This window comes from Parus major, chromosome 4, assembly GCF_001522545.3.
Source record: "Parus major isolate Abel chromosome 4, Parus_major1.1, whole genome shotgun sequence".
Taxonomy (NCBI): domain Eukaryota; kingdom Metazoa; phylum Chordata; class Aves; order Passeriformes; family Paridae; genus Parus; species Parus major.
In genome coordinates this window covers 56,671,381-56,690,917 of record NC_031771.1, presented here as the reverse complement: position 1 = coordinate 56,690,917, position 19,537 = coordinate 56,671,381, and the positions used below count along the sequence as shown (strand labels likewise).

Sequence of the window (19,537 nt, the reverse complement as noted above, 5' to 3'; positions counted from 1 at the left end):
TTATTTATTTTGTTTTGTTGAAATAGCCATAATCATTTGATGTGATCATTAGGGATAAGTTGATATAAGCTTATTGTTTTACACTTTTGTAGGAACTCTTTACCTTTGCCTGTTAATGAACAAATCCTGTCTGATTCTCACAGGTGTTAGCTGAAATTAGTATTACCTCTAATTAAATGTTCACATTCTTTCCTGTAGGGTGACATTGAAGAGTTAATGGATTTTTTGCAAGCTTGCAAGAAGTATCATCTGAATAAAAGATTTTCTTACAGAGAATATCTTATAAGTAAGATACAGTCAAGGGATTCTCGTGTCTCTGCTCTTATAAATGCCGCAGCAGCCCAGATATCAAGTCTCATTAATAAGACAGAAAGGTAAATAACTCAACTGTTTCCTTTTTCAGCCTCTTCAAAAGTTTTTTTCTGTGTTACCTAGCAGGAGAGTTGCATAAAAATGTTATCTTTTAGCGAATTCTAAGGAAATATTTTGTAAGTGACTGACTTTGGTACTTAAATCCCAGTAGGTGCTAAGGTAAGATTTTGTTATCTGTGTCCACTTTGTACAGCACAGGTGAATTTCTGGAAACATGTAGTACCTGTTTGTAATTCTGAGTTCAATGGGAACCAGACTCATGTGAGATTCTCTATGTCTTTATACATTTTTTGTGTAAATACTCATCAGACATGTGAAAACTCATGCTAGAGGCCATTGCAATGTGTATGAGTGACGATCATTTGTCTACGTGCTTTATGCACAGATATCTGGATTTAACAGAAAAGAAGTTTTGATTCACTTGTGATTGAACTTGTTTGAGGAGCTGGATGTACAGTTTCTCTTTTCAAGCTGGAAATTGTGAATATTTTCTAAAGAAAGTAGATTAAGTTTATAAATAATGTAACTGTAGGATTTTGACTAGCAGGGAATACACCTGTTGCAGGGAATTAAAAGTAGATGTCAGGGAAGTTGGAAATGGACTGTTGTAACACACACATTAAATTTATTTGGGATATCATACCAGACCCAGGCTGATTGAGTACTCTGTGATAGGGTACTCAGAATCAAGGTAGTGAGGTAGAAATGGTAACTCAGCAGACACACGGAGATGCAGTTGTTTAAAATTGTGTCGCTGTGAGGTGCTGCTGTCCAGGGAACTGTGTTAGTTTGGCATATGGAGAGATTACTGAGGAGCATGCCAAGGCAGCAAAATATGTCAGTGTATAGGAAAACAACATAGCACTGCTATGTTGGTCCTGTGCATGCAGCTTTATTTATATATTTGAGATGTCTGTATTGATGTCATTGATATCACATTGTAAAATGTGCATTAAGAGAACTAGATGAACACTGATCTTTGGTGTGTTTTTTCTTCTATAGTTTTAATATTAGGAAGCAGGAAGTCTGTTAAGAGCTACAAAAGATTTCATCTTTGGATGTGACAAAATAATGTATCAGGTTTTTTGGTATCTTTTCCTTGCTTTTCTTTTTGATTGTCCTATGTTTTGCCTCATTGGAATCATACCCTAAGTTTAGCTTGATTCACCCTGAGTTTAGTCTCGAGATTCATTGATTGGAGAGGGCTTCTTCCAGTAGTCTTCCACTGTTTTACTAAATGTCTGCAGCCATGTGGCTCAAAGACAAAAATGTCCTGGAATAGGAAATATAATTCAGACACTTCTTTCACAGAGGGTTCCCTTCAAAGGTTCGTGCCTCTCTTTGGAATTGCATTACAAGGTCTGAGATGTTTTTCCCAGATGATGTGGTAGTGTGAAAAGCCTCTGTGAGAGCTGCACTCTGTGACCATTGCAGTGAACAACTTGGACTTCTTGACCTGGAAAAATCGGTTTCACCCATTGTTTATAATGCCTGTTATTGCACCTAACAGTCACAAAGCAAATCAGATATAAAACAGAAAGGAAAGGCGTAGTGTTTGTTAATTCAAGACCTCATGGATCTCATCCTCAGAAAAGTACTAAATGTATTGAAAAACCATCCAAAACCCCTCAAACTTCCAAAAGCAGCAGCATTATTACCAAGATGAAAAATTAATTTTTCTATCACTCTCCTATTAAACTTTCAGAGTATGCATTGCTTGGTTGTTTGTGGACAAAGGACACGTGCCAGTAGTTAGAGATATCATTTGTAGAGAAGCAATTCCATTTGGCTTTCTGGGCCTAGAACTTGTTATTTTCCTGTAACTTCCCCCGCCTGCTGCAGCAGTAATTCCTCTCAGACAAATGTTGGCCAAATGCTCATAATTCATTCTTTAGGTGGTGTGACTATAAAACTTGAGAATGTAGTACTTCAGTTTATTTGCTAGTGTTTTATTTTCTACAGGCAAACTGAAATATCCTAGTATAACTCACAAGAAATTCATAATTGCATAACATAGGCTTGTATTTCAGTTTCTAACTAGAAAGTGATTTTGGGAATGTTTCCAAATTGGAGCATTAAAATTTGAGCAGCAAGAGAAGTCTGGTCTGAACAGTACTCTAAATTTCTAGCAATGGTATCCTTTTAGTTTTCACTTTATCATTGAATCTGCTTGTCTGAATATAGATACAGCTCTGTCTTAATCTATTTTGTCCAGCTTTATAATAGAGTGCCTTAAAATTACTGTTACAAATGGAATTCTAAAATACAAAACTTAAATGGAGATGAGTAAAAACATATAGATTAGATATACCACAGATAGATGTAGTGATAAACCAGCAGATAGATATTGAGGGGAGAAGTCTTCTAAAAATGAAGCTTTAATAGTATGTTTAACAATTATCAAATAGCAAGGCAATTTCAAATTAACATGAAAAGGATTCTGTGTGGTTAGAAATGAGTGTTACAAAAAGCAAAAAACCAAACCAGTTCTAGGGAGGGTTGTGAACATTTTAAATAAAATAGAGCAGCCAGAGTTTACAAGCTGCATTTAAATAAAATTTCCCATTTGTCTGAGCTAGTTTTTGAGTACTCAGTGTCTTTTTGAAAATCAAGTCTGGACTGCAGTGCCAAAAAACAGGAAATAAGAATTTAAAATATAATCTGTGATCATGGATTTGAAGGATGTCTACATAGGCTCTTTATATTTTTTCTTAAAGAATAATGGGCAAAAGGGGAATACTTGAAGCAATGTTTATCTTGGGTTGTTCTTGCTATCAACAGAGGTGCAAGGTTCTTGATGTTTTTAAACTATAACAACTTTGTGTTATTCTTTTGCTAGTATCTTCTTGTTTACACGAAATTTCTATCTTGTTCAGTCTCTTGAAAATTGAATTCAGTTCTTGTGGCTCATTAGGTGGAAACAGCTGCAAGCTCCTTTATAAATTTCTCCCAAAACTTAAATTTTTTAAGACCTCAAGAGTTCCTGTGTATTGTGTTTCTAAAGTGGTCAAAAGAATGAAGTAAGCACCTTATGCTGATCTTAATAATCACCATTTATATGGACCTTGTCCATAGAAAGTAGTTTTCCATTGATGTCTTTACTGGACATTTCTGGAAGTCAGCAGTAATGCATCAATATGAAGTTTTCTAATAATCTCTTGAAACCTTTTCTGCTTGTAGTACTCTGCTTTGTAGGGAGGGCATTTATTGCCCTGAATTGTTGACATGAATTGTGATCTGAACAACAGCAAGATGCCAATTCAGCAGGTGAAGTCCTGTTGTAGCTGGAGTAGCATGGGCAGAGTCACACAAGTTCTCTCTGTGTAATTTCTGTATGGTGATGTGATTCAGTCTCTGTGTACATTCAGGCCCATACAGCTTTTCTGCTTCACATCTGTCTCCCTTTTGCTTTTGGGATGCTCCTGTTACTTCTCCAGCTTTCATGGAACAATTTTCCTTTGCTGGGGTCCAGCATCCCTTAGTCGATTCTCTGTAGCATCAAATACAAATACTACCTTTCACTTTGGTGCTGTCACTCCTTAATGTGTTTGCTTTTGTTCAGTAGAGGGTAGTCAAGGTGTCTCTGATACCTTGCACCTGTGATACTGCTGCTGTTGGCTACACGCCACCTCTGCACCTTCCTTGGTGTTTACTGCCTTTGGGAGGATCTCCCCTTAAACATCCCTGGCATTACCACTGTATTTTCCTTCATTGAAATTCTCTTTGTTCAAAGACACGTGCCTGCACATTTATTCAGTGGTTAAATGTCTGGTATGCTGAGACCTGAGGCAGTTTATCATACAATCTATACTGTCTCACTACCTTTCTCCTCTCCTTTTGTTTTGCATTTCTGTTTGGAGTCCTTTGAGACTAGGACATATTTTATTCCTGATATTGTAATTGTTTTTATATTGTATTTATATGGAATCAGAAATGAAGGTGTCTTGCCAGGACTGAGCCTTTTAGGAATTACCATAACATAAATCAATATAAGTTGGCACATGAACTTGTGGCATACTGCATCACCTACAGTTTCAGCTGTGGAAATACTGGCTCTCTAAATAAACCAACCGAAATATTGTACACCCTTTTTTTATCCTAAAAATAGGTTGCTGTTTATCATCTTCCTATCATTCTGCGTTGCATGACTTTTCTTAAACTTTGATTTGCTGTGTGGTTCCAGCACATCTATCTTTTTCTATTACAGACTCTTTTCACTGCTCTGGACAGGGATTTTAATTTCATGCAGCAAGCCTGGGTTTATTTCCTCAGTACAAGAAAGGATGAAGGTGTTGAAAATAATATCTTTGTTATTATCTTTCCTTACTTCCTCACCATAATTAATTACTGTTATTCACATATCTTTTGTCTCAGGTTCCGTCAAAAAGGAGGGGCAGGACTTAGAGTTACCAAATATGGGCTAAAAACTTGGTGCTGTTTTTTGGGAGTTTCTTGACATAACTGAATTTTAACATTGATTAGCTTCAAGGCAGAAATTACCTGGCCAAGAATGATGCTTGGTGGATTACTCTCAATATACTGAAAGGTATTTTAATCCTCTTTGCAGATTAAAAAAATGCAATAGATAGACCTTGAAAAATCTCTACAAAAGGATGATATCTTTCATTGACATTACTGTGATAAAGCACACATGAGTTTCTATCCAGCACATTCATTATATAGGAGTGATGTTTCATGGCTTGCTCAGATAGTTGTGGATGCTTGAGCAGAAGATGGGGAGGTGTGAATTACGAGATCTGGCCACCATGGTTACAGTACAGTGAGTGCCAACAAGCTAATTTGGTAATCTTCTGCTTTATTTTAGATTTTATTTTGAGGATTTTGGTTCAATTAAGTTGTCACAGTAGCCATAAATCCTAATAAACCAAAATGAGACTCTCCTTTCTGGAGAAGGGCTTGCTTATCACATTTAGATGCTACTTTAATTTGGGAATTGGGACATGTGTCACATTGGAATGAAACCTTGAAAGCCCTGATTCATTTGAGTCCTGACTCTGTAATGTTCATGTATTCGAAAAAATGGGGACTGCATAGGTAAACTAGGAGGTATGTGTATAATATCCAGGTTCAGGTCAGGAACGGGTGCTTTCAATTCAAAGTTTCATGCTGACCTTTTTAACACCGCATTTTTTAAGTCCACTGTGCTTAATAGAAATGGTAACTCACAAATGTCCAACAGTCTGGTCTGAAGTAAGATGTTATTTCATTCTTCTGTTGAATAAGAAAAACTTGGGGAACTTGTAGTGTAAATGTAATAGCTGGTAAGTTCTGAAATTCAATTTGAGTTTGTGGTAAGGGAGATTTTTTTAACTGTTGCAGGGACTGTTGAGATCTTGTTTTCTCTTTGACATTAAATACTATAACAACTGGAGGTAGAGCATAGTCTTGTACACTTCCCCTTGAAAGCACTGTGGGATTATGACTGACAATTTGCTGTTTCAAATAATTGAATTTTGCTATTATTTTGTAATTTTTATAATTATTCTGATGTAAATTTAGTAGGAGGTATGAATATAAATATGTTGTGGTTATGACTGCTTTGTCTATTAAAAATTATTTTTTGTTCTTTTTACTTGATTACATACTTTAAAGAGAAATTTTTTTTTAATGAGGAGTTGTAAAAGATATAAGGCATTTCAGGGGCATTAAATGAAAAAAAATAAATGTGCATAATATATCAGTTTTAAAATGTCTCATTTGAATGTCACATTACAAACTGATACATAATTGTTTTTGCACACTTGCATGTCCTTCCCATCTGTCCTTCCTGTCAATCCTTCCCATCCATCCATCCATCCATCCATCCATCCATCCATCCATCCATCCATCCATCCATCCATCCTTCTTGCTATTTCTTTTTCATACACCTTCACAAACTGCCTCAATCCTGTCCTTCTCTCTAAGATTGTCCTTTGATTGTCCCCTTCCTTGTTTGATTCTCCCAGGTGTCACTGCTACAGGAAAAAAGATCATTCTTTGTGTTTGTTTTGCTGAGCCTTTTTGTGGTGCTAATTGCCTCAAATACCCTTTTGCTCTTAAGAATTTGGGATAACAGCCTTCAAACACTGTTATTGCAGAGCAGGTCATCTACCTGAAAGTGATTTGGGAATCCTGTTGGACAGAGCTGAGACTGAAATTAATTTTATTAAGCAGAAATTTGATCATGATTTAAAAGAAGAAAAGCAGAAGCTTTGCCAGAAACTCATTACCAAGCGAAGGCGAGAAATGCTGCAAAAGGTAATTATTTTCAATGTATTTATTTTCATAGGGCTTATCAAGAATTAGAAATTGAATTAATTGAAAAATAGAATGTAGTTCTTACAACAGTGGTCAGCACTGCCAGGAGCATGGTTTAAAATAAGTGCCAGTTGGTTTTAGCTGTGTACCACCATGTTCTGTGTTAGTCATGTAGTTATGCATAGCTGTCCTTTTAGAAAAACCTGCAAGAAAGTAACTTAACTTCAGCTTAGCTGGAGACACTTCTGAAGCTTCTGAACTCCTCTATTTAGTGTAATGTGAACCAGGGGGTCATGACAATCTTCTGCAGCATGCTGACAGGCAAAAGCCAGCTCAGGTGCAGGAGCTGGTGAGGGAGATGGCTCAGATGACAGTCACTGTTTTCTGTGGGTTTCCTGGCCATGTGTGACCTGAGTGAATTCAGTAGCACAGTTAAAATTCAGATACTAATCAAAACCATTTAAAAGATGCTTTATCTATGGTTGCTTGTGGTAGAACTCATGTCACCTCAGCCATCTAAAAATCAAAGGTGACTCCAAAAGATAGATCATCTCAGAATGTAAGGCCACTTGCAGGTGATCTGACAGGGAGTTGTTGTCCAAAGGTAAACTTCAAAGTTACCTTTCTCTGCCTAAAAGATGTAGAAAAAACTATTTTGGATTAAGTGGTAGATCTTAAGATGATCCAAGTTAGGCGAGGTTGCTTTTGTCTTTTGCAGGATGTGTTTCACTCCGTTGTGCTCTGTAACAGATACCAGTGTGAGCACAGACAGCTGGCCTGGTGGTGGTGACATCATTCATTATATTTATTCTCAGTGTAGGTAGTTTTGGTTTAGCTTTCCAATAATACTGCAAGATGGGAAAAATAAAGAACACCAGAACAACAAAACACTAAACTTTTTTTTTGTAATTTTTTTAAAATTATTTTCCTTCTTTGCTATTTGATCTAGATTCACTTCTGAAATACTGCCGGATCACTGAAGTTCAGCTAGCTGAGATCATGTCAAACCACATGATGATGCATTTGTTTAGGTGTTAGGTCTTTTATCTAGCAACAGCCCTTGTATCTAACACTAGTCAGAGTTATCACAGACCTCCTAGGTGCTCACAAAAGCCAATCTGTTGAGGGCTAGGTGAGCCTCTGGACACTGAAAAGCAGTTTCAAGAACATGGAAAAGCAAAAGTATAAAATTTTACATTGCTATGAAATTCATATTTAAGGAGTTAAAATTTGAGATGTTCGTTTTTCTTAACTTTGCTCCTCCTTTTGGTAAATGAATCAGCAGAAAGAGCATCAGAAGGAGCAGCTGTCACTTGGAGACCCCTTCAAAACTACTACTGAGATTTCTCACTACCTGAGGCACTGGAAGAATCTTCTGAGTGATCACACCATTGAATTTGAGGATCTTACTGAAAAGCTTGACAGTGAAGCCAGTGAAGAGCTGAAGGAGCTTCTATTTAGCGTAGCAGAGAAAGCCATTGAAGAGCTTAAACGTGTTCACTGTGGAGTGTTTGTGCAAGAAATGGTCAAGCTCAATGTGCCAAAGTTGTTCCTGCTAGAAGCTGTGGAGGAGCACAAAAAAGAGATGGTGGTTAAGCATGCACAGCTTGAAAGGGAGGAACATGACAAGAGCATGGCTGCTGAAGAACTGCTTCAGCTCACCAGGCAAAAGCTGAGCCAAGAGCTGGAAACGGGCATCTCAGAACAAAAAACAATAAGGAGCTGGGAACAGTCAATATTCATGCAAGTATCTCTCTGTACTCTTTTCTTAGTTACTGTAGCAAATAGAGGAAAACAGTTTTCACACCTGTCCAGTTGTAATTCCTAATGATCAGTTCTCTGTTGGGCACTTAGGAATTGATTTTTTTTTCCAAGCTCTCAGCCCATGCAGTACCAGTGAGTGAGCACTGCAGTGGAAATCCCAGGAAGCAGCAGTCTTGAAGCAAAAAACATGGAAATAAGTGTTTTGTACTTCCATTCATTCCATGGGAGGTATCACTTACACGTCTTCCATTGTTTCAGTCTGTCATCGTTATTCTTAGTCCCACACTTTGGAAATGCCCCAAGTCCAAGTTCAATATATTGTTTTTAACCACAAGTCGAGCCTTACTCATCAGGTTTTTTTTTAAGCTTGGGCACAGATAGTCCCTAAGTACAAAGTGCAGAATCTGTCTGTGTAGCTCATGGCTCCACGTGTCAGACTGGGCTGCTCTGGCCTTCAGACAGAGTGTCCCTGGCACCAGGCCCTGAGCCAGACAGGTATCATGGCAAAGGCAGTGCTGCAGAGAGGAGTTCCAGCCCCTGGAAGTGTTATGGCCATTGCTGTCTGCAGTGTAACCCTGGGGAGTGGGAAAGCAGGTGGTGGCCTTGCCGCAGTTAGAAGACATCGTACGGGGACAGCCCATGGCTGTGGCCAGGAGTGGTTGTGCCTCTCACAAGGCAAGGTCCCTGAGAGATCAGGGAATGTTCATGAGTGTTTCTTCTTAGCTTTCAAGTACATTTATGTCTGGTTGTTGCATTGCCTGAATATTAGCAGTACTACATTTCCTATACAATGTCTATTTAATTAGAGACATTGTTAGAGACATGGGAACATGAAAAAATAAAATTGCAGCTTTAGGGGAAGCAACTGGAACAGACAAAGCTGTAATAAGTTGTGTAGCTCTGAATAAAAGATGCATAAGAGATTGAACAGGGAGGGAGAAAAAAAAAGAGAAAAAAAAAGACACTGGTAAAGTTTCTTTAAATAAAGTTTCTCCTTTATACCTGTTCTTCAAAGCAAAATAAATTTGTATGAGCAGTTTTATCCGGATAGAATCTTTGTAAGTTTTCCTGCCACATGTTGTAAAACCATACAACAGGAATATAAAAAGAAACTACTCATTACATTTGCTTTGCTGAAGAAAAAATTCCACTTTTTCCCATTGTTTTGATTCTAATTTCGAGGGCTTTGTATTTTATTCAGCATTTTAAATACTTTTCTGTGAGTCATTTATATTTATTTTCTAGCTTGTCTTAACTATCTCTTGTTTACATTGCTGAGAGCAGACCTGCAGGAATGTGGAGGTAGATTGTATGACCCAGCAGACTTTCCTGTTTCTAACTTAGAATTCCGTAATAATTGTGTTCCAGCCTGCAGTGTGCGTGTCATATTTGTTAGATGCTGTCTTTATTTGAAGTAGCAGTAAGCAGTTTGGGTTTTTTTCCAGGAAAATGCAGGAAAATATATACCAAAAAATGCAGCAACAACTGTCCTATCAATAGCCCCTTAAATTCTGTCTCACTTATTTTTTTCAGTCCATTGTCTGTTAGTTACGGTATTTTGATGACAGATGCTGGCTCTCATGCTTATGTTCTCATCTGCTATCTAGTGTTCACAAAGCAATATTTGGAATGATAGCTTTTCATTTTTGTTGCTTATCGAAGAGACCATGGGTTAACTCCAAAACATTTATGAAGATTGTTAATGCTCACAGTCCTTTTTAAATATGGACATGGCAAACCTCTATTTGCTATATTTAATTTCATAGCTCTCTATATCTATCTATATACATGGATTTATAGCATGGATTTTCTTCCATGAGTCTAAGATAAGATGAAAAATTGTTAAGTATACTATAAATGATTGTTTGGAGTAGTCTTGTCTTACAGTAAACAACTTTTTGAAGGGAAAAACCTCATGCATTAAAAGTATATTAACTGTTCTTTGCTGAATCAGAGGAAAGAAAAAAGGATTTCTAAATTCAAACATTTTAGTGAAATGATGAGGTAGTATAGGCCTGGTATACATTAAATAAAAGTATCAGTACTAATGAAACTTGCAGTATAATACTTTTTTAAATGAAAAATACTCTTTAAAAAACACGCTGTTCATGTTTTAAATACAAACATTTTTTGTGGAATAAAAGAAGTTTCCAAACAACAGTATGCTATTTTTTTGTGAAATATTCTTCAGGAAATAAGATAGACAAGGTAAGAAGATGAATGTAGTCTATAGTTAATCAGAACTGAACATGCTTTATTTTTAAGTCAACTTCAGCTTAACCTGATGATCAGTTCCTTAGAGATGTGTTGAGAACATTATTTCTACAAAATAGGAACTTTGAGTTTAAGTAATTCAGATTACTCTTAAAATGTATTGCATTTTTCAGACTACAAAGAGCCTTTTTACAAATAACAGCTGGAACCCTTGTGACCTGTTGATGGAAGGGATTACAAATGGGTTTATAATAAAGAGAGATTGTTTTTTTTTATTTTTTTTTTTTTTTCCTTCACTGTAGCTGTGACTGCTGAGTGCTGGGAAACAGCACAGGGAGGCCTTATGGGAAGCTTTTATCTTGATTTCAGCTGAAGTTCAGGGATTGTGTTGTCTTAAGTGGTGGGAGGATTCTGTGCATAGGAAATGTGCTAAAAATATTAATTTATTTTTAAAATATTCAAAAGCTGTTTTCCTTAGAAAATGAAGTTTTACAGTCCGGTAAATTCTGTTTGTAGAATTTAAGGTATCCTCAAGGGTATTTTGTACATGCTGAGCAGTTCATTGCTATGTGGAATCATAACTGATATGTGAAATAGATGATCACTGCTGAGTAAAGTGTTTGTGTGCATGTCTCTTATATTTTATGCAATATTTCCTAAATCACTGAACAGCAAATGGCTCTTGTGCTTTTTTAACAGGCAGCTTCTAAGTTTACCCCTCTCACTTTCAGAAGAGGAGTTGCTTAGAATGAGGCAGGAGTTGCACTGCTGCTTCTCTCAGGTGGACAGCAGCTTGGCTTGGCCCAAGATAAGAGCAAGAACCTTGCTTCAGGCTTTTGAAGTGGAGCAGAGGGACACCAAGGTGCTGAAAGTTGAGCAGGATTTAGCAACGACCAGAAAACAGGTGGGAGCAGCGTGGGATCAGTGTGGGGATGGGGAAGGGGCTCCTGGGGGTACCTGTGACTGCTGGCATTGGCTGCAGATCTGGGACTGTCGCTTTTTCTTAGGTGTGACAGCAGTGGGCACTCTTCCTGTCTGTATGGACCAGTGCACTTAAAGATAATTGTTTGGGCAGCAGTTGAATAAATAGTTTTTTCACATACACTTGTATTTCTGCTGCTTTTGTGAAAGTTTTGGGAGTTTCTAAAAAAGGAACTTCTACATTGTTTTTTCTGTTTAGGAAAGTTCCCGAGTAAGATGGCCTTTCTTGACAAGAAATTGGGCATGATTTCTGTTTCTTGTTTCCAAAAGATATAAGTGTATGCTGACAGTTTGGGGTTATTTCCTCACATTTAAATATGTAGAAGATGAGGCATACTCAAAATTAGAGAAATATTTCCAGCAAGTAGTCGATCTGCCTATCAAATCTAGCACTTTTTAAAGAACCCTGTGAGGGGTGTTTCATTCCTTCAGTAAAGTGTAAAAGCTGTGAAATCATAAATGGTTTTCAGTTCTTATAAAGTACAGGGGCAGAAAATGTTTCCTGTATTAGTTGTGTCTGATACCATCTTAAAAAGGAGGAGTGGCCGTTGCTTTGTTTTGGTTCAGTTATGTTTCCTAAACATGTAAACTACATTGGGTTAATTGTGCTAGGAATTAGCCTAGTTCAAAGCTTTAACAGTTTCTAAAGTACTAAAGGAGGGAAATGACTTTGCAAAACCTTAGAGTTGAACAGATGTTATCATTTCCCCAAGAGTACACATACTTAGTTGGTATTCTTGTAAAGAAATAGAAAGGTCAAGAATAATTTGATTACATGGAACAGTGCTTCTTAATATTATCATGGTTCATTTGTGATTCATAGACTGTGTGTTGAAAACAATGTAGATCTTAAATTAGTATTCTTTGTTCATTTTAACTGTGCTGAGGAGACAACGTATCACTTAAAATCTTCTCTTATTATCACTGCTAAAGCTTGTTTAAAATCAAATTTATATGCTATGAGTTTTCATGGAAAGGATGAATATATAATTCTACTTGAAATAATTTTTTTAAAAAAATTCTAACTTTGAATGTTCAATGAATCTTCTGAATGAATAGGCAGCACCTTCATTTCAGGTGTACTTTCTCAGTGAAAGTCATATTTGCCCAGTGTTTCATTATTTGGTGGATGTGCCAGTAATAGCAAGTAATAATATTAACATTAGCGTCCTCATTTACCTCTAACAAGGAATTTTTACTCATTTTGTTACAGCAGCATTCTAAAATGGGAAAAACAGGATCCAGGAATAGAAATAAATTAGATATTCTGAAGAAATCTTTACAGGACAAAATTTTAATTTATGAAGACTCAGTGAAATGTGAAAATTTGAATAGGGTAAGTACAATCTTTTTTGGACTGAGGTCAAGACCTGGATCTTTAGTAATTAAAGACTGACAGTATTCTATCAATATGAATAAGAAGCAGAGAAAAGTGTAAGGTGCATGATGCATCTCCCTACTATTGCCTGCGTTTATCAAGGTGTTGCATTTCATGCTTAATAGTTTTTGCTTTATTTTTATTTTTGCATTTTAGTTACAGAACTGGTTTAAAGTCTCAACCCTTTTTCTTCCAATGGTTTTGGGGCTTGATGTGTGCAAGATTACATGGCTTCCCTAGATCCTGTGGTTTTCTAGGAAGACTTTTAAAACATGTTAATTCAGAAATTATTTCCCTTTTATGTGAAAACAACACATTGGTTTGGTTGTAGATGATAAAAACAAATATATGTCTAGTCTAGCACCGAGTCTTAGAAAGCAAGAGCAGATGTTTGGGCAAGACTGCAACAAGAAGGCAAGTGTGTTCTAGCACTCTTTACTAGTTTAATAACTAGTGTTTTGAGACTGCTCTAATCCTTTAATGGAGGCATTTAAATTTTACCTTCAATACGTAATGCCCTGATCTTCAAAATTTACATGGTTTTGGTACTACCTTGAATGTACTTCAGATTTTGAGCTAAGCTTTAGAGGCAAAAAAGTACTGAATTCTTGTTTGGTAAATGTAAGACAGTAAATACTGCTTTACATTTTTATTAGAATTTTGTTTTAAAATAGGAAGGTTAGCTTTACCTTACTTGTGCCTGTTCTTTAAGAGAGAGGCCAAACTTGATAGGATAAATGCTTTTCAGTAGAATGCAAATGTGAGTATCTGCTCTTGGAGGCCACAGTGGTAGTAAACTTGACCAAAACTTTAAAAGGTTTTGACATTTCTCATTTGATGACTGTGGTTCTTCCATTCTGTCACAGGCAGTAGTTATTTGAGCATTGCTATTAAAATACTTAGTACTGGAAAACTCTGAAAATGCTGATTTCTGAAAAGGATTTTGGTTTGTTTGGGTTTTTTTGGTGTGCTGTGAAACCTATCAGATTAGATTTGTCAGGATGAAGAAAGAATTTAGAGATGGAGTGAGGGAAAACCTTGGGCTCTGATATCCAAGAGTGTGTGTAGATGGGCATGTGAGGCAGCAGGTGGTATCAACACCTGAGAGTTGCAGCTCTCAGGACTTCATGTGCTTTCTCTATCTGTGTCTTCTCTCTCTTGCAATCCAGCTATTTGGGCCCACATGAATAGTACAGGGAGAGAGATTAAGACCAAACTGGCAATTGTTTACTGTCATTTGAGGATTCATCTACCTAAATGTCAGATACTCAGTGTAGCCATTGGTGTCTAACATAGACATCCACCTTACATGTCAGTGCAAACCCATATTTTAGTATATGAAACCTACTGAGAGCTATCTTTTTCCTTTTTGAGTGTGAAGGGAGCTTAGAGCAATAAGCTCAGATGGAAGCATCTAAAGAAGGTAATTGCAGCTGGCTGCTATACACATTGACCCACAAAAAAATAGTCACAATGCAGTGTCCTTGGCTGCCAATGTCAGTGGTACAGCATGGAGAGCTCATCAGTCACACTGCATTGGATTGTGTGCCTGCACATGCTGCACTTGCCTTTCACCCTTGAATAGTTCCTGTGGATGTTCCATCAAATGTGTGGCAGCAACAGTTACTGAGTTAAATCACTTTGATTTTATGCTGTTTGATGTTGATCCAATCCAGTTTTAATCTTATTTGAAATCCATTGCCAATAGACTTTTGATTTACAGTTTAAATTTGTTTTATAGAAGATTTTTCGTTATTTGCTCAAAGAATAGTAGGTTGAATGTCATCAGTCAGCATTAACTGACACTTGCCAATTAGAAACTAAATACAATCTTTCTATAAGTTTCATATTTTTCTAAGCAAAAGGGCATATTTTATATTTCCATTTAACTATAGGTACCCATAGATTTATTTGTATTTCTAGCTTTTAGTTTCATTATAATAAAAATTATATAGAACCCTCTGTTTTGGGTTAGCATTTAATATTAAAGTTTTGATTACCCTAAAAGAAAGCCTGATCTCTTTACAATATTTTACTGTACTATAGTTGTTTTTTTTTTATTACAGTAAAAGCTTGGAATTGAAGGTTAAAAGCACTTCTTGAAACAGTGCATTACATTATAAGAGAACGGCATTGATTTAGTTCTCTGTCATAATCTTGCTTGTTACAGAGTGCATGTAAGAGTTTCTGTTAATCTTTCTATCTTTTTTGTTTTGTTTTTTAGATTAAGTATGAGTTGCAGCTTGAAAAAGAGTGTCACCTCCACAATCTGGAAAATAAACTTGGAGAGTATATTGCTTCTTTAGCCTTTCAAAAGACTGTTAAAAAATCTAAAATGCTGGAGCTGTATTCTGCTGTCATAAATGTGCAAGCTTTGCTCTTTGAACAACTGAACACATCAAAAACCCTGTCAAAACTGGAATGTATTCAGATTTTAGAAGCACATAATCCTGTAAGTAATGTAGTTGTTAAAAGAAAATAATCCTGTTAGGAAACAACAACTATTAGAGGGTCTTTGATTTAGCTGCTGGTTTGCACCTTCTGCTGGCTCAGACTTTAATTTCTGTGAGTATTGGAGCTTTAATGTATCTTTATGTTAAAGACATAAAGAGGAAAGCCAAGGAAGATTGTGTAGTATTATTTTTTTATTTTTGTTGTATGCAGTCAGAAAGGGTAGTATTTTGATGGCTATTTAATATTTTATTGATTGAAAGAAAGATAGTTGAGAAGTGATTTGGACTCATGGCTGGAAGAGTGAATTGTTGTGTCTCTTGTATAGAATTGCTCATGTTACAGTGCTGTCCATATGCAAAATCCATAACCACATGATATACTTCAGTTGTCAAGTTTTTAGAGATTATCTATATAGCCTCCTACCTATCTCACTCCAGGCACACTCATGCAGTTTAAATAGTAGAAAATATGGAAAAACCTCTTCCCTTCACCATAATCATTACATAGTTGGTATGCCAATTTTCTAATCCTTTTTTAATACTTCAGTGCTCCGTTTTCACAAGGACTTTTTTTTTCTGCATCTGCTATTTGAAACCATCCAAGTGAGGCTTGGAGAGAGCACTGGAGCAGAACAAACAAAATGGGTTTTTGAGAGAAACCTCTTTTCTAGAGGGCATCATTAGACTGCTATTGCTAGGACAAGGAATTTTTCCCTTGTTAAATTTTAATGTAGCCGTCTCCACAGAGTTTCTCATAGAGTGGCAGTTAGGATGCTTATAGGCCTCCAGTTTTGGTTCAATTTGTGTTAGATTTGCAGGAAGTAGTGAAAGTTGTATGTAGGAAGAGTTTTTTGCCTTTTATGCCATAAGTGTGAGGGGGCTTTTCAAAGAAGTTGCTTTCACCTTCTCTGTTGTTGATCCGGTGAAGGAAAAGGATTGAAGAAGGGGCAGAAGTGAGACCTAGAATAGCTAACATTGGATTAAATACAGCTGATGAGGCAGAGGAATAGATTAGAATTTAGCATTTTCTCCAAGGTACATGTTAGGAAGTGGGGCTTCGAGATAGTAAGCAACATAAAGGTTGAGGTGAGACAACAGTGGCATTGGAAATAGGAATATGAAGCCTTCCTTCTGGTGTCTAGTTTGACTTTTTGACCAAAGTTAGATCTTTAGCATGGGGGATCCCGTCCCCTGAAGACTTTGGATTTTAACCTTTTAATTTTCAGAACATCTTATTTTAACCCTAACTTTATCACACTAATTATGAATTACTGCCTTTTAACTTAAATCTCTTTGATATTAGCTGTTAATTTTGTATAATTACAACTAGTTAGTCTGAGTTTCTAAAGCTGTTTTGGTGGGTTTATGCAGCTTGTAAATGAATTTGAATGGTGGTGTTCCTTAGGTTTGATCTCAGCCATGCTGGCAGTGTACTTGCTGGATGTCCTCTACAGTGGAAGGTTTCAGAGAGCATTAACTTTAAACACAATGAAAACTGAGTTGTAGGTTTCCTCATTGTACTTATATTCAGAATGTGCCAGTCATGTTTACTGAAGCTGTGCAATGAATTGAAAACTGTGATGACTGCAAGTGGCTGAGTAGAATAAGAAATTAATAATGTCAGAAAATCTGATACCATTGTCTTTTTTCTTAATTTCAAATGAAATTTGTTCTTTCAAGTTATAACTTAACTTCTTATTATCATGCATTTTCAACCTCTAGGAGATTGAAGAACTTAACAGGAAATTGGAGTATGAGATGATGCATAAGGAGTCAGTGCAGCAGCATCTAATGAGTAGGCAGAAGTGGATTCTGGATGGTTTGGGACTCTCAAATGAAGCTGTGGACACGAATGCAGAAAGACATGTGACAGTTCTGTTAAGACAGGCCATGAATAAATGTAAACAATTTATAAACCTGTACCAGCAAAGGTAAGTTCTTTGGTCTCAGGTTTTGCTGTGTTACTGCGGTTCATATGGACCTTAAGATATTCTGAAGAAATAGCAGGAGGCATCTTCTGCTGTGTTGGGGAGGGACCATGCATCTGTGTTTGAACGCTGCCTTCTTAGTTATGCTCCAGAGCATAACTAAGGAGTTGGGAATATTGAAATAAGAAACATGAGATAATGATAACTTAGTAGCATATAAATTGTGTTGTGTGTTGCATGGCAGTCACCATTTTTTTCACGGGGATAGTGGAAAAATAATGACACTCTATGTCATTAAGGAGGAAAATAATTTTATTCCTATTACTTTGTCTCCCAAGAAGATAAGGAGGGACTTCAGGGCAACATGATCTGCTGGGGTCAGAGGAAATAGCTGAGACAATTTAAATTGAATTTCCATCTCCATTGTCATACTGTAGACTGAATTCCCTGGCATACAATTACTTTTGATGAGATGTATAAACTCCTCTTCAATTTCAATTTTTTCTGGCCAGTTTTTAAGTAAAGATATCTGTGACAAATAAAATGACTCTTGGTAAGTATATAAAAATAACTGTCTTGTCATAAAGGCTGACTAGCAAAAATGGATGATAATTTTCAAAATTGCAGCCTATTGTATGACTTTTATTGGGATTACAGGAAGTAGAAATGGCATTGCCATGTGAATTGCACAGTATTAAAAGCCTAGCACATTTCAAGCTTCATGTAACATCCTCAAAGTGTGCTTTCCATTAGAAAGCATGTTTTCCATAAAACCACTGATATATTAAAAATGGTTGTGATAGTGGTAAGTCTGCTTTTATTCTGAAAAGGCTGGAGCTCTACTCAGTTTAGATGAACAGCTTTCCCGCTGCAGAAGTAAAGAATCAGTAGAAGATCAGATAAACCTCTGCAGGAGTGCAGGAGTATTCACAAGCCAGTGAACCTCTCAGGGAAGCCTTCAAAGAAACTGCCACTAGGCTTGTCTTGAAAACCTACTGGAAGAAACAAGTTTCACGCTTCTGTATATTGCAGGATTTGTACCTTATGTCATCATGTTATGGTCTAGAAAAGAAAAATAATCACCAGCAATGAGGAAGTTAACTGTTTAATATCCTATTTCAGCTGCAAAAAGATCCACAACTTACCTTAAAGTGTGGTGATGAGATTTAGGGAGGAAAGAGGGAAGAGGATGGGGACAGGTTGAATCACATTGCTTTGGAGTAGTTCCAGATTTGAATTGCATGCAAGAGCATAGCTTTAGATTCTGCTCTGGTGTTTGCTTGGGGCTTCAGGGAAGAAGGGAAAAGAGTTTGGCGTCTTTTAGAAGTTAGGCTGCTCATAGCAGATTTGCTGGCAGACAGATATGTTTCCTGGATGGGTAACCTTCAGATTTTGTTTCCTGTAATACAGTCATTGCACCTGGGAAGATTTCAATGTTAATTCTGTCTTTCACTTCAGCTTGAGAGATGAGCAATGGAATTGCGTGGTGCTTGAAGATCTCCTGGAAAATATAGAAACAAATGCATTTTTGGCAATTTATAGTCAGGTAAGCATGAAATTAAACAAAGCTTCCAAGTTTAAATTGCAGTTGTATCTGGATATCAGCTTTTCTTTTTTGGGAACCATTAGATGTATTTACTCTCTGCTAGTAGTTGCTACTAGTTTGCAGACTATACTGTCAGGCACTTCACTTAATTCTGAGCTACTTTTAGCCTTTTGAATTTTACCGAGTTATACTTCTGTTTGTTCATTTACAAATCCTTTCAGGGTTTGTCCTATTGCATTTCATTCTGTGCAGATCTGAAGTGACTGATTTTTTGCTTAACAGACAGGTTTACAGTTGGATTTTCATGTATTGAAAAAAGGATTTTGATTAGATTTTGATGAGTGTTAAGAATGATTTGCATTGATTATGTTTCAAAATTAAATGATAGCAGGACTGGTAGTTAAATTTTCTAGTATCATTACTCCTACTCGTTTTCAAAATGAGTGTCTTGTCTTCAGGTAATTTGCTGCGTGTTGGCTGCTTGTCAGTCCTACAAAGGCCTTAACTATGAAACTCTGGATTGACCCCAGTTTTTATCTGCAGGCTGATCTTGGTTGAAATATGTAGCTAGCATCAAAAGAGACCTGGTGGAGCAGCTTTCTGAGTCCAGGTATCTTGCCTCCCAGGAACAAGTGTGGTCACA

The 19,537-nt window shown here is 36.7% G+C and overlaps 1 protein-coding gene across 6 annotated transcripts in view; it reads left to right on the top strand.

Moving 5' to 3' along the window:
- The window catches only part of EVC2 (EvC ciliary complex subunit 2), a 69,220-nt gene that overhangs the window by 38,951 nt on the left and 10,732 nt on the right, over positions 1-19,537 (top strand). For 2 of the 6 annotated variants that reach the window (XM_015624534.2, XM_015624539.3), the window contains 8 exons: positions 199-374; positions 6,471-6,630; positions 7,913-8,373; positions 11,308-11,512; positions 12,803-12,925; positions 15,192-15,419; positions 17,143-17,351; positions 18,807-18,894. In XM_015624534.2, the coding sequence (XP_015480020.1) occupies positions 199-374; positions 6,471-6,630; positions 7,913-8,373; positions 11,308-11,512; positions 12,803-12,925; positions 15,192-15,419; positions 17,143-17,351; positions 18,807-18,894 (1,650 nt within the window). Of the gene's footprint in view, positions 1-198; positions 375-6,470; positions 6,631-7,912; positions 8,378-11,307; positions 11,513-12,802; positions 12,926-15,191; positions 15,420-17,142; positions 17,352-18,806; positions 18,895-19,537 lie in introns of all 6 variants that reach the window. The other 4 variants (XM_015624535.2, XM_019006355.2, XM_015624536.2 and 1 more) reach the window with 4 other exon arrangements.